Source organism: Polyodon spathula, chromosome 39, assembly GCF_017654505.1.
Source record: "Polyodon spathula isolate WHYD16114869_AA chromosome 39, ASM1765450v1, whole genome shotgun sequence".
Classification (NCBI taxonomy): Eukaryota; Metazoa; Chordata; class Actinopteri; order Acipenseriformes; family Polyodontidae; genus Polyodon; species Polyodon spathula.
The window spans coordinates 1,456,293-1,471,612 of NC_054572.1; the positions used below are offsets into that span (position 1 = coordinate 1,456,293).

The 15,320-nt window shown below is 43.2% G+C and overlaps 1 protein-coding gene across 3 annotated transcripts in view; it reads left to right on the top strand.

Moving 5' to 3' along the window:
- The window catches only part of LOC121304686 (ras association domain-containing protein 5-like), a 38,150-nt gene that overhangs the window by 13,111 nt on the left and 9,719 nt on the right, over positions 1-15,320 (top strand). For 2 of the 3 annotated variants that reach the window (XM_041235958.1, XM_041235959.1), the window contains exon 2: positions 1,089-1,210. In XM_041235958.1, coding sequence (XP_041091892.1) covers positions 1,089-1,210 — 122 coding nt within the window. Of the gene's footprint in view, positions 1-1,088; positions 1,211-6,762; positions 7,696-15,320 lie in introns of those variants that run through there. The other variant, XM_041235960.1, reaches the window with a different exon arrangement.

The window sequence follows — 15,320 nt, forward strand, 5'->3', positions numbered from 1 at the left end:
AGCGATCATGGTCATCACTGAGCAGAAAATAGTTTATGCAGTGTCAGTCTGAACCACTGTGCCAGGATGATGTAGCAGTTTTAATAATAATAATAATAATAATAATAATAATGTATTTCACCCAATCCTGTGTTTTGTTTTTTTTGTTTATTTCTTATTTAAAAGTATAACAAGCAAATTCTCAATGGCAGCATACAGTGATTTATAATAGTGGGGTTTACAAACAACCTCTCTGAGATGCTTTGGGTAGCAAATAAACCATGTTGCTCAGTCGCTTCAGAAAACATCTGGAACTGTCCACTGAGGTTCAATCCCTGAGGTTTCTTGTAGAACCCAGACATTATAAATATATACTGTACGGACTTTATTTTGTGCCCTAGGTGGTCTAGGAGAAGCAGCTAAAATATGACCAGACTCAAAAGAATTGCTTCATGCATCTCGATATGTATTCTTGCAACTGAACCTTGACTGTTCAGTCTTCAGGAGTCTGAAGACTGAACAAGAGTCTGAAGCTGGATACAGTGCCTGTATCCAGCTGCAATGTTTAATATACAGGATTATCCAGCTATACTGAGATGAATAGAACAAGTAGCAGTTCATCCAGAACCTAATTTAATCTAACCATCTGCAACCAAGCTATAAAATGACCAAGGAATCCCAGCACTGGTGCAACAGCGACACACAGTGGTGGTTTTGAGCTTGATCTTTGCTCTGATTCAGTGTACTATACTCATATTCTTCACTCTGTAGAGTAATTAATAAAAATTGGCCACAAGATGGCGCCAGAATCCCAGCAGAGTCCAGATTTTGCTTTGGACAAGTTCGCATTTCCTGAGAGAATAAAGCAATGGATCAATGGTTTTCCTCTTGCTTGGCAGTCTGAAAAGTTTCGTTCACGCCTGCTGGTTATGCCTTGCTAAATAACTAAAACGATACAATAAATCGGTGATCGTCCGGCATCACGACAAAAAGAACAACAGCTCAGTTCTGGATGGTTTGTGAATAAATCACCGCGGTGGAATGAGTTTCTATTTGTTCGTATTGTAACCCTTGTCTCCGTGTTTCTTCTGTCCTGTGTTGTGATCTAGACTGCAGCTACACTTGTCATCAGGAATGCCGGAGCCTCATTCAACTGGACTGCAACCAACAGGAGAAACAACTGGAGGATAAGCCCTCTCCAGGGAGCCCTGTGCTGCAGAGGAGAGCCAAGGTAAGGAGGCTCCGATTCAGTGAAACAGGCTTGCGGTTGCTGTCTCTGTGACATGTGTCTTGACCAAGGGAGCCACTTAAAGACTCACTATCTGCTGAAAGGACTTACAAAGCAGGACTGCCTGTAAAGACGTGAAATAAAAGCGCCCGGGTTAAACCCAGATAAGATTTGCATTGACAGGCTCGAATGTAGAATATTATAGTGTTATGCTGGTGTTGCGTTAATATTCAGGCTGGTTTTCAAACATGAGAAGACTGAATGAATGAATGTGCCTCCTGGCTTACCAAAGCGTGCTATTGAATACCTGTTTTATTATCCATCTCTCCAGTTACTTCTCATCCCATTAAATCAGACGCAGCAGGTCTTTACACAAACACAGAGGCGGGCTGCTGTCTCACTTGGACTCGTCAGGGCTCGATTTCAGCAAAAAATGAAAGTAGGGCAGCATGCTTTCAGCAACAGCGCTCCTGCCAGCTAAGGGTCTGTTTTAATGAACAAGGAGGTATCCTTAGACAGCAGTAAAAGAGCACCAGGCGGTCGCTCTGGGATACAAGAGAACCCGACACAGAATGCAGTGAGGTCGTTTGTCCAGTGTTTCTTAAAATTGCATTTTTCCAGCTGTGCATGAAATATCTGACCAAATATCTCTCCTCAATATTTCTTTTATCCAGTTAGCCTGTCTCAGTACAACCAGCGTGGGAAAGTGTTTAATCCACAGCATTTAAATATGAGATACAGTAAATTGGTTTGTGCTGTACCAGGGGAATGAAGCCTCGCTCTGAGGCTGGATAAAAGAAGCTGAAAACTCCACTTTCATTAGCATTGAGAGCTACCTTAATGGCATGATAACAGAATGCAAATTGTGATGAATTACCATCAAGTGTTACCACAGCAAACCGTCTGTGCTGCAACCATTATTCAGATTATTAAAGGTAATCTGAATGCACCATGCATTCACCCAGAAGAGAGATAATACACCCAGCACCTTGAACAAAGGCACAGCCACGTCCAATCCTTTCCATACTGAACATATTTCAATAAACTCCAATATGCACCCAATGTGATAATGGGTGCAGCTGAAGTACACGTTTTGTCATGGTTAGAAGAACGAAAATGCAGTTTCCCTTCTCTAAGCTGAATCGCCTCACTTCTCGTCTCTCCGCTCCAGGCCTTAAATGGAGTTTTGCAAAGTTGTGTTTATTAACGCAACATTCTAAATTTTATTTATTGCCCCTCTCTGGACCATAAAGCACTCCCTGATTTGAGGCTCCCAGTTTTAAAGGCGGTCCCCCCCACGTGTGTGTGTGTGTATATGTATGTATGTATAATATATTGCATATGGGTCACAAGCTTGTTTAAAGCACTGCTTTTTCCATCCAGACTTGTAGTCTGAAACATCCTGGTAGTATTTCTATCAAATACTAATAGAATTTGTATCAATTATTCACATTTTTGTGGACCTACATTATCTTTTTCTTTTCGGTTTTGCACCTTTTTGGTACACGGCAGTTTTCCTTTTTCATATATATATATATATATATATATATATATATATATATATAACCCCCCCTCAAATTCCTGAAGCTGCTGGAATTAAATGAATAGACAATTTCATCAATCCTAAATGGTCTGACAGCACACGGGAAAGGGTTTCCAGGAGACAGAATCCAGCTCACCGTGCCAGTATTGCAAATCCAGATTAGCCAGAAGATCATGCTCTGTGCTAGCTCTCGGGCATTTCTTTTCATCTTCTGTCTTGCAGTGTCTCGTACGTTTTTTTTAAAAAGTCTGTTCAGTTTTGTTGGTTTCCGCAGGGAATCGTTTAAAAGAGGTTGTGGCGTTCCTGCACACAAGTGAGAAACCACTTCAGTCACAGTGAACCTGCTTCTCTTTCCCTCTGCAGCAGGAGGGTGTTCAGACTGGTTTAGAGAGATTGAACGCTGGGTGCAGATGAGCTCTGTGGAACTCCCAGCACTGCTCCATATCTCTCATTGCTATTGCTACACCTGAGCCTGCAACATGGTGATTAAAGGTTGCACACCCGGGCACAGGGCACGCCAATGTGCAGACTCCCTGCACACCCGGGCACAGGGCACGCCAATGTGCAGACTCCCTGCATACCTGGGCACAGGGCACACCAATGTGCAGACTCTGCATACCTGGGCACAGGGCACGCCAATGTGCAGACTCCCTGCATACCTGGGCACAGGGCACGCCAATGTGCAGACTCCCTGCATACCTGGGCACAGGGCACACCAATGTGTAGACTCTGCATACCTGGGCACAGGGCACACCAATGTGCAGACTCCCTGCAATCCTGGGCACAGGGCACGCCAATGTGCAGACTCTGCATACCCGGGCACAGGGCACGCCAATGTGCAGACTCCCTGCATACCCGGGCACAGGGCACACCAATGTGTAGACTCTGCATACCCAGGCTCAGGGCACGCCAATGTGCAGACTCCCAGCATACCTGGGCACAGGGCACGCCAATGTGCAGACTCCCTGCATACCTGGGCACAGGGCACGCCAATGTGCAGACTCCCTGCATACCTGGGCACAGGGCACGCCAATGTGCAGACTCTCTGCATACCCGGGCACAGGGCACGCCAATGTGCAGACTCCCTGCATACCTGGGCACAGGGCATGCCAATGTGCAGACTCCCTGCATACCTGGGCACAGGGCACGCCAATGTGCAGACTCTGCATACCCGGGCACAGGGCACGCCAATGTGTAGACTCTGCATACCCAGGTACAGGGCATGCCAATGTGCAGACACTGCATACCCAGGTACAGGGCACGCCAATGTGCAGACTCTGCATACCCAGGTACAGGGCACGCCAATGTGCAGACTCTGCATACCCAGGTACAGGACATGCCAATGTGCAGACTCTGCATACCCAGGTACAGGGCATGCCAATGTGCAGACTCTGCGTACCCAGGTACAGGACATGCCAATGTGCAGACTCTGCATACCCAGGTACAGGGCACGCCAATGTGCAGACTCTGCATACCCAGGTACAGGGCACGCCAATGTGCAGACTCTGCATACCCAGGTACAGGGCATGCCAATGTGCAGACTCTGCATACCCAGGTACAGGGCATGCCAATGTGCAGACTCTGCATACCCAGGCACAGGGCACGCCAATGTGTAGACTCTGCATACCCAGGTACAGGGCATGCCAATGTGCAGACTCTGCGTACCCAGGTACAGGACATGCCAATGTGCAGACTCTGCATACCCAGGTACAGGGCATGCCAATGTGCAGACACTGCATACCCAGGTACAGGTCACGCCAATGTGCAGACTCTGCATACCCAGGCACAGGGCACTGCAATCTGCAGGCTCTTTTATTATTTCATGAAATATACATGGCTTTTCAACAGCATAAATTAGGATTGAAAATGTCTCAAGACACCACTTTCTGGTGAGGAACACCTACCGGAAAGGCATGCAAGCGCGATGCTACAGCTCAACAAACCCTCCCCCACAGACAGAAAATAAAACCAAACAGATAATGAAATTAGTGAAACAGAAAGACCTAGAGTTAAGTTGCCCTTGGAAAGAACACTTGTGTTTAAACAGGATTTATGTGGGTGGGTAGTTTTTAAATGCATTTTTAAAAATGTGTTTTATTGTGTCCGAGGAACACTACAATAAAGATTTTCTCAGGAGGGCTGACAGAGCCATGTTATCGGCTTATACTGCACCCTCGCAGGCTGAAAAGGCTTAATCAACCCAGCAAGATATCCTTGACTACTGATGTTGCTTCCTTCTGAAAACAAAAGGTCACTTAATTATTGAGCAGGCTGCTTTTGGTTATCCGAGTACCGGTGCTGTGAACGATGCCCACGCATCACAGCCTGGAATATTTTCAGTGAAGGTGTCTGGTGCCTCTTATTCTTTCTGGTATGGACGCTGTGACCGAGTACAGCAAGGTGTAATGCAGAGCAGTTAAGTGCAGTGCATCTCTACGGTATCAGGAAAGCTTTGCACTGGTGCGGGGGCACTAATCCTAGATCCCACAACGGCACAGGAATTCTGAAGCTTGGCTATTTCGGTGCTGGAACCTGGTGATACTACCCTACAGAGAAACTGACCCGTTTTTTAATGTTTCCTGACAGCACAGTCAATACGTGATTGATCATTGTAATAATAAACACAGACCCAGTGTCTCCAGGTAATTTATCAAGCGCTGACAGTCCAGTCCTCCCCCAGTCTCGACGTGCTGAGTTCAGAGCCAGGGTTTGGGTAGCATCTGTAATTAGGGTTACCATGTTCTTCTGTAGATTTTGTAATTCATGTTAAAAAAACAAAGACCTTTCCTCCTAAAGAGAATGTTTTTTTAACATTAACTTCAATAGCGGAAAGCATTTATCCATCAGGTGGCATTAAAGAAAAAGTTATTTTAGCCACTTTATTTAATTCTGTTTCTTTTGCCTTGTTTTCATTTATAGGACTTTGACTTAAGTTTTAATTCTGTCATCCAATATTTCCTGCTATAGTATCACAGTTCTCTTATACTCTTATAAGAGACTGGGTTGCATGTATACCTTTGAGCTTATTAATCATGCTTGCTGTAATTTCTGGTTTATAAGAAGTACATTTTCAAATACAGATTGGACTCGTACCCTTTGAAATTCACCCCCTTAGACTGCAATAGACAGCAATATTAGCTAGATTAGTAAGCCACTTGTTTTTGGATGTGTTCATTCTTGATGTGTTACTGTTGTAGCTATGTAGCTGATTGTAGCTTAAATCATCTTAATGATTCAAAATGTTTATTCCTCAAAAAAAAAAAATTATTTTCTGCACCATTGCACATGCTTTCCCTTCCTTCACCCACATTCAAAATGTTTTGACACAAACCAAACTGATTCACGCACCATTGATGAAAGGTTAACTTTTTTGGAGGGCGAGGAAAGGGACGCACTTTGTTTTGAGTCATTTTTAAAAGGTGAACATGTCCCCCGCCTTCAGTAGAAACTTTTTAAAAACTCAGACGTGACCTAGTGTGACACTCCCAGAATGAAATACTGTTACCGTCTGAACCGCGTCCCCATCAGAACCTTCAACAAGGGCCAGCTACACTTGGAACTCTGCTGAGAGTGCTGCTTTAGCTATCTGAGCACTTCACGCTTTTGTTTTCTGGGGGGGAAAGCAAAGCACGGTTTGGAAAATAGACTGCTTGTAAAAAGTACTAATTACATGCAAGGCAAAACTGCACAAAGCACAGGTGCTAGGTGTGTGTGTGTGTGTGTGTGTGTGTGTGTGTGTGTGTGTGTGTGTGTGATACTGAGAACGGCTTGATCTGTATTCACTTTCTTTTACCCTGCAGTATGTATCTGTTTTTCCTGCTGTGCAACCTCAATATACTTAAGTGGTTTTGGTTCTCTAAATCCATGCAGCATGGGGTGTGTGTGTGTGTGTGTGTGTGTGTGTGTGTGTGTGCAGTGAGGGCTTAGCACCATCATTGCAACTTTATGTTGCAATACAGGAACTGTGAGTAGGTTTATACTTGGTTTAATAAAAGAGCACATGCATTCATCTGCATCAGCCACAAAGACTACAGATTATTAATATTAAGTTTGTAACTGTGTTTCCTGAGTTTTGTGTTAATAGAGGCTGTTAATGGAGCTGGGGGACAAAGCCAGGACTAAATTGCAAAAAGCGTGTACAGATCTGATCAGAAACCTCCTGTAAGAGGAAGTGGTTTTAACTGCTGAAAACAGCTACAAGCAGGAACAGGGAGGTGGGGTGTAAGCTTATAGGCAGATAACAGATGAAACCACAGATGAGAGAGAGAGAGAGAGAGAGAGAGAGAGAGAGAGAGAGAGAGAGAGAGAGAGAGAGAGAGAAAAGGAGGACCAAGCCAGTCTTTACTGTAACTAACAGAAGAAGTAGCAATCAAAAACTAACTGAGCCAGCAACAGAAGATGAGGAAGGCAAACACCACTGAGCTCAACGGGTCTGGCTACTGAATACTCTCTCCGTGGATAAACTCAGACAAGCAGAAGAGGTGGTCTGTTAACCTGCCTGCTGCACGCCAAGCGGCAGCCTTGATTGTGCTGGAGGTTCATGCACTGACAGCTGGTGGTACTGCTGTGTGTGTGTGCGTGCAAGGTGCTAATTTAAACCCAGATAGCAATGCTGGAGGACAGCAGGTGTTGGTAATTTGACTTTTGTACTTGAGGACTCTCATGTCAAGGGTTTTATTTGTCCTTCTTGTGGATTATAAATAAAAGAAGGCGCAAGGAAGCTGTCGCTGCCGGTGTGACCAGCTACCCCCCCCCAACCCTGGCATGGTGGCTCGGGGCAGCCGCTTGGATGGTGTACACTTGTCTGCTTCGGGATTCTTTTTAAATGACGGGGAGTAACAGTATGAGCAGTGGATACTGTAGCCTGGAGGAAGATCTTGAAGACTGCTTCTTCACAGCCAAGACCACTTTCTTTCGAAAAGCACAGAGTAAACTTGGGGTCAAGGTAAAGAAGAAAATCTGGATGTGTGTGTAAATATAGATAGCTAGATAGATATGTTTATATGTATACGGGTACAGAGAATTCAAAAACTATTTCTACCGTGCTATCAGGAGACGGCGGAAGCCGAAACGTTGTAGCTAATTATTTAAGTAGTGTGTTTTCAGCTTATCCATTATTTTCTTTGTTCAGTGTCTACATGTATATACTTGGTGTGGCTTCAGTGTTGAAGAGATGAAGTGTCCCCCCTCTTCATACTGCAGTGCAGTTCATTAGTTTATTGCTAACAGGTCCACTTTTTCTAATTTGAATGTCGAAAGATAAAGGGGAAATCCACTGATTAAGGCTGGGAGTCTTGTTATTTGTTGAACACTTATATCTGCTGATCTAGTACAGCTCATGCCTGTTTAGCGTGGCGTGTTAATGCTACTGGGAGGTTTTGTGCTTTATAATGGTTAGAGCCTGGAAGCACTCTGTTAAAAAAAACTAAAGGAGAGCTTCAAACTTAATTGCTGTATTGTTTCGACGGTCCTTCATATTTGACGGGACCTCTTCCGTTTTTGAATATGCATCAGTGTCTGGGTCTCGCAAACAATATTATTCATTCTTCTGCAGCGTCCTTCTCTCAGAACACAATGGATCAGTGTCTGTCAGTCACCACGAGGGCTGCTTTTGTGGCCTGTCAAATCTCTCTCGCATTGACAGGCCACCAAAGCGTGTTTTTGCACTACAGGAAATTCCAGAAAACATTTTCAAATTCTGTGCAGGAGGAGGTGGGTGAAGGAGTTTTTGTGTGCGTTTTTTTTTTTTGTTCTAGATTTTTCTTTTTAATCATCTGAATAAAGTTCGTTGTGCCTTCTAAGGTGAAAACCTGAACAGGGGAACCCCCAGCTTTTTTGACTGGTGTCACGTCACTCTGATTCTGTGTGTCTTTAACAGGAGTGAGCTCTTTAACTCTCCTGCCATGCAGCTGACAGCATGACGCATTCTTTGTTGGTTGATGCCCAATGCATTAACTGATTGGGTACAGCCAGATGATTCAAATGAAGCAGAAAGAGAGCATGTTTTTGTATCTGTCACTTGACTTTCAGGCACTCACAGGCTCACTTCTGGCACTTTCAAAATCTGTACCGGCTTGAAACAACAACCAAAGAGCATATAATGAAACAGGCAATACAGAACATGAGCAATCTGAACATTTAAAAATCCCATACACTGAATCTATATATATTATAATATAATATATATTATATCTATATATATATTATATATATTATATATATATATATATGGGGAGGGACCTGGACACACACCACACACTTTCATTTCAAAGTTTCACAAGCAGGTTCTGTGTACCTTTTTCTGTTACCGACACACAATCGGTTTAATCCAGTCTCTCGCTGGACACGGAGTGTTTGAAATCTGGTTCGCTTTTCTGGGAATGTTTCAGATTCCAGTGTTTCAACACCCCAAATTCAGGCAGCCTTGGAAAGTGTTTCTCTTAACAGTCTAATGGCCCGTGGTCTGTGCTGGGGTGAAGGGACCCCAAAAAGGCTTTTTTTATTATTAATTTCCCATTACTTTAAGATTTTGAGTCCAAGAGTCATGCGACACAGAAAGGGAGACATTTTGTTAGCTTTTCTTTCTGTAGCATTTCCTGCTAACCTCACAGCAAACCAATTTAGACCTGGTGAGTTTGTGAAGCACTTTATTACAGTTCTGAATGTCAGAGCACGGTCTAGGAAGGGAACTCATATGAGGCTAGCATGCATTTGCATCTTCCATATGTCCCTCTATAAAGATTAGAAGAGAGTTCACCCTGCATGAAAGGATTGAGCTTAAAACAAATGCAAAAAGATGGTTTAGTTTAGACATACTGTACATGTGCTTGTGTGGTTAATACAACCAAGGACATGTCCGCCTCTGCGAACTTCTGCTGTAACACTGCTTGCCTGCAGCAATCCACAGGGCACTCCTGTGGGCTTCTCCTGTGTTATGTACACACGTACTGAGGTGTTTTTTTATAGTGATGTTTACTTGCTGAATGAGGTTTGTGTTGGGGACTGGATAAATAAGAGTGCCCTGAAATTCCCTGGGAAGGTGAAAGATGATTTGTTTTCAGATGCAAGGAGGAAAACTCTGTTTAACACGAGGCTGATGTAGCTTGGGAACTGCGTGGAGACATTTCGGTGTGGTGTACACATCGCCAGTGTATAGTAGGCAACTTAGAGAAGTGTTCCTGTATGTGTTAATGTATGTGTAAACTGTTTGCTAGTGACTTCATGGCAGTCCTTCTGGTCTTCTCTGTACTGTAGTTCTTTTATGAGGCGCACAGATGGGTCGTCTCTTTCGGAGTTTAAAGAGGGGATTTGAACCGTGAGCATCAGAGTATCTGCCCAGGGGCTAGTGCACTAAAGGAACATTACTGATTGCAACCCCAAAACGGTTCGCCCTGTAGGGACCCAGCGCCAGATATTCCCTGTAGTGTAGACACAGGACCTCATCCCTCCTGTCATTTTTATTCATTAGGTGTTTTGTTTTTTTATTCCAAAGCACATCAAATTGCTTCCAATTCTGCATATGATCTTTCAGTCACAGAGTGCTCATCATGATAAATTATTTCTCTCATGGTAGTCATAGTGCAGATGTATTGTTACATCACGTAGACAAGGAAGTGACTGGACAAAGTGAGAGGCTGGTTGCTAAGGCAACTAGTTTAACCGCGTTTGGTGGAGGCTGTTGCGGTTTGTTTTGCTCACAGGTGGAAAAACATTGGCATATCATATATCCCTGTTTTGATTTAAAACCATGCGAGACACATTCGTCTTTTTTTAAAATCTTGTTTATTGAAGCCACTCCGTCTGGGAAAACAGCACTAGTTGGCCCAGGACTCAAGTACACACCTGTCTGCCTGTCTCTGAAGGTTTAGATTGAAAGGGGTTAAGCTTTCTTTGTTAGATTTTACATATCAGCTTCATTCACATAACCAAACCAATCAAAACTACCCTCAATTAAGTGTTAGTGTGTTTCACTAATATGTTCTTAACAAAGTCTGTCTGTTACTATGTGCAAGTCTAGCGTAAGAGGAAATGGGGCATTGGTTAAGAGCATCCGTTCTCTGATTTTAGTACCAGAAAGTTCTTGAGACTCGCTGCTTCCTTGTTTAACAAGATTCCCACCCCCCCTCTGTAGCGCTGTACTAACCGTGAGATTGAGTAAATACACCAGGCACTGAGCCCTGGTCCAGAAGGATGGTCGTTTCCTAAAAAATAATCAGAATCAGAAACGTTTAACACTTAGCAGGCAAACGGCAGGACAGTCTAAAAACTGAATCAAACGTTTTTAAATGAAATCATGAGCCGCTAGCTGGGCTAGCTGTCCCGTTTCATTCTGTGCACCAGATGGTGTTTTGCACCCGTGTGAATTACATTTCCTGAGTGTAATAGAAAATAAAAATAGCCTGCAGCCAGTGCACAGTGTTTTAAAAATGTTCATCAAACAAAAGGTCATCTAAAGACACCTGCAGCTTGCAAAGTGGAGCATTGCAGTCCGTGGATTGGTTCGGATTAAGGCAAGTCTGAAGTTTGTCAGGTAAACCTATGTACCGAGGCAAAAACAGCAGTGTTTAGAATACCAGTTTGAAGCGCTGTTTCCATTCCATGGCCTCTCTATATACAGAGCACTTCAAGCTTCAGAGACCCGCTTGTAAAGCAAAGCATCGCCTTGATTGGGATCTAGTGTCCGTCAGCTGAAATCCGCCCCCAGCTTCTCACCCAGAGCATTCGCATGCCATTAATAGCATGCATGGTAATTACTGACATTCAAATGCTGTATGTGTGGTCCTGGTACCAAGTCCCTGCAACATTTTAATGCAAATCGTGGTAGACGTTACTGTATGCATGTAAAGTGTATTAATGTAGTCCTTTCAGCAGTAAGTGTATTAGTAGTTATTAAACTTGGGAGTAAAAATCCAAATACTAAATCTCATTCTATGATGTATTTTAATGTTTGTGTCAACTGTATTTTTCAGGTATCTGAGAGATAGGCAGTTAGTTCCCATGTGCAGAAAAGGAGGAAATAATTGAAAATATAAGAATGTCATGGTGGCACTGAAACTAGCTGTGCCATTTGTAGGGCTGTCAGAGCTGGTATTTTGTATTTGATTGACAAACTGAAAATTAAGGAAATATTTTAAAAATAAATGCATGCAACATGTGTGCATATTAGTGTGTGTGTGTAGTGTAAAAACTCTTATTCAGTACAGTCCCTCAAAACCTGACAGTGTTTGAAATAGAACTAAGAAACATTTCAACTGGTTAATTTTACAGTTGTTTCCCCCCCCTCCCAGTTAGCATGCCAGCAGTTGCTAGCCCCGTGCTGTGCAGTGCTTGTACTGGAAACTTTGACTATGTTATAGATGATTTTAGTTGTGCCACATTGGGTCCCAAACCAAGTAAGAATTTCCTTTGCTGAAGTCTAGGTGTATCTGATGCTGCACAAAAGGTCCGATTTTAAACAAGATCTTTACCCCGAAATGCAGTTTGCACCATTTTTTGTGAAAGGAAAATCAAACCATATGTTACAAAACATATGGAGGACACAGAACAGACAGTATGCAACCTCTTGGTTTGCTGACAGTTCAGAACGATTTGTATATGCTGCGTTTCTGTTCTGCCCCAGCAAACCCTTCCCAGTGGCTAATGTTTCTCCCTGGTTTGCACTGGTGATTTTGTTCCTGCAAATGTCAGAAGTGCCCCAAAACTTGGTTTGTGTGTAAAATGAGGAAAGCAAAGTATTCCTGATATTGTTACTGAACAAGCACTGACCTTCCTAAGCCGAGGACCTCAAACTTGCATTTTGTAATGAGGGGATATGCTCCCCCACCCCAGAGATTCCAGTGTGCTTTTCCCTAAAACGTGCACAGCCGCCTTCAGTTACAAGAACTTTCCCCAGTGCTGAAACTTCTTGGTTTTGTAAAAGCTTTTGTTCGATACCGCTGTTGTTTTCTAAGGAAAATAGATTTTTTTATTTATTTTTTTTAAGGATTTGTTTTTTAGAAGCAGTGAGGTGCTGGTAATATGCTTCTACTGTGTGTGGAATCCTTGCAAGGAGTCCAGTTCAGAAAGTCTGGCTTGGCCACACACCCTCTGTCTCACGCATTATTTAATATGAAGTTCAACGATATACATTTTCAGTTTGAATTTCAAAAGCAGAACATGCAGTGAAAACCTACCCAATACCTGTTCCTTTTTTTTTTTTTTTTTTTAAATGGACCCTTAAATACATCCCCCAAATTTGCAGCCTTGTTCAGCTTTCTTTGCGATACTTCTCCATGTATACAGTAAGCACAGTCATCACTTCTCTTAGCGTTTTCAGCAAGGCAAACAGTGATGCGCAAATGAGTGCTTCGTATTGATTAGACTTGTACACTGGGAGAACTGTGTCTTCACACTTCTGGAGTTTAATAGAACTTATTTGATCTTAATGGTAAAGCTAGCAGCAGGAACAGTATCTAGTCATTTCTTGGAAGCCTGTAAATCATTTGTTAATCTGTTTGTATCATTCTGCCAGCTAATGCCATATGCTTATCCAGCAGTGTTTTTTTAGGGAGGGGTGGTCCTTTGGTGTTACCCTACTCTATCAAAGCATTGCACTACTTTGTCACAGTGATTGCGCTATGACCTTCACGCACCTGTGCTAGGGCTTCACCCAGGAAAAGACAAAGAAAGCTGATTTGCACCTGGGGTAGTGTGTTGTCTCTTCATAGGTGCAGTCCTGCCAGGGGAGAGAAGCGGTGTCCCGCTGCCCATGGTTGAGCAAGTTCAAGGGCGTGATTACCTCTGTTCTTCTCGATCCCCGTTCTCATTGAGGCTACAAGTCAATCCAGAAGGATGCAGTTAAACCTGTATTCACTGGAACAGCCGGCTCATTGATAGAGGTTTTCAGAACAGGAATCAGAACAGGAATTTGCAGCTAAAGTGAACCGAGAAGTGGTTTCAGCTCAGATTCACAAGTTGATAACAGCTTCTTGTTTTGTTGTTGATAAAAGCTTTTTGTTTCTTTTAAGCACTACTAAATATCCTATCCTTATCGTTCATATTGCTGTCCAAATTAGAGATCAGTGTTAAAAAAAAAAAAAATAATAATTATAATTGATACATCTGATAAAAAGACATCTGGATTTACTGAATATTTGAATGTGTGCTTGCTGCTGATAAGTATAATCGCTTGGGTGAATGCCAAAGAGCTGACTGAAATAAAACGCTTGCCTGCTTAGACAGCTGTGCTCTAGGTCCCACACATCATTGGATCTGGTTAGCCGCCCCTGGGCGTACTGCGATGGCATAACTGCATGTGCATTTCACTGCTTTTAGCTGATACAGCAGCAAACAAGGAGATGATTTAAATCCAAACTTGACACAGTTGCTGCAAGCTTTTTTTTTTTTTTTTTTTTTTGTGCGTGTCCTGAAACATGACCGTCAAGACATGTGAAACAGACACCAAAACCTGTTCAGAGTCAAAAGGTCATCCTTTGTTATGTGGTCGCGCGTCTCTTTCATTGTAATGCAAAACAAAACGTTGACTGGTTTGGAAAAGCAAAACAGTGTCTGTTGCAGGAAGAGGGTAGTCTCTTAGGTGCAACATTATGTTTTTTTAGGCTTTTCTTTCTAAACTGGTTCCACGTTACCGTACTAATTTCTCATTTCAGAAACGCGTTGCGTAAAACTGCTCCTCTACATGAAACTCTGCCTTTTCTTGACATCCTGCCAATGCACAGTGTTAAGATTTCACCATGTTACCTGCAGTACACAAGATAAACTGAATGTGCACGCTATATTACAAGACTGAGATCCCATATAAACATTCACTTTCATTAAGCCTTGGCCCTGTTCATAGTCTTGACACCAATGAGTGCACTCTGAGGGAAACATTCCTCCTAGTTGCAGAAACTCCTACTAGGAAATGCTGGAGTGCTTAAATAAACCCTTCCTTATATCAATGTTTATACTGCCCAGTCAACTCCATTCTTCAAGTTACAGTATCCTCTTTCCTGGGATTAGTGTTACACATTTTTTAGGATTTTGCTTTGCACCCCTTTCTGATACCCTTCTTTCATAGTAGGTCCAAGCTAGAAAGACATTAAGAGCCCCCGAAACTTTTCTTGCTATCTAGTCATGTTATAAATCCACACGGTTGTGGTCATGCACCCAGACTGCCTCGCTGGGCTAGAAGGTATGTGTGCTTATTGATACAACCCCCTTCCATTAGTTCAAGGCCCCTGTGACGTAATAATAGAAAGCAAGCCAAGTCAAACATTTGGGAGATGTGACCCGGCCATCTATTCCACCACTCTGCCCCTCTGAAACTGGACCTCCGAGCTGTTTTTGGCCCTGGTGCTTGTATCACCCTCGCCTCCTTGAAGCCGCTGCAATGCTGGGTTTATTAATGACCACAAGAGTTAGCAGGTGATGCCAGCTCTGATACCTGCTAAAGAGATCCAGCCGTCAGCTGTTGAAAGGTGATGCGCACTCTGAAAACCAGATCCGGATCTGTTTCTTGTGACCTCTCCTCTTATACAGGACAGTTTAAAAGCTGCTGCTCATGCTCTAACAGAGACGTTTACAATAGTC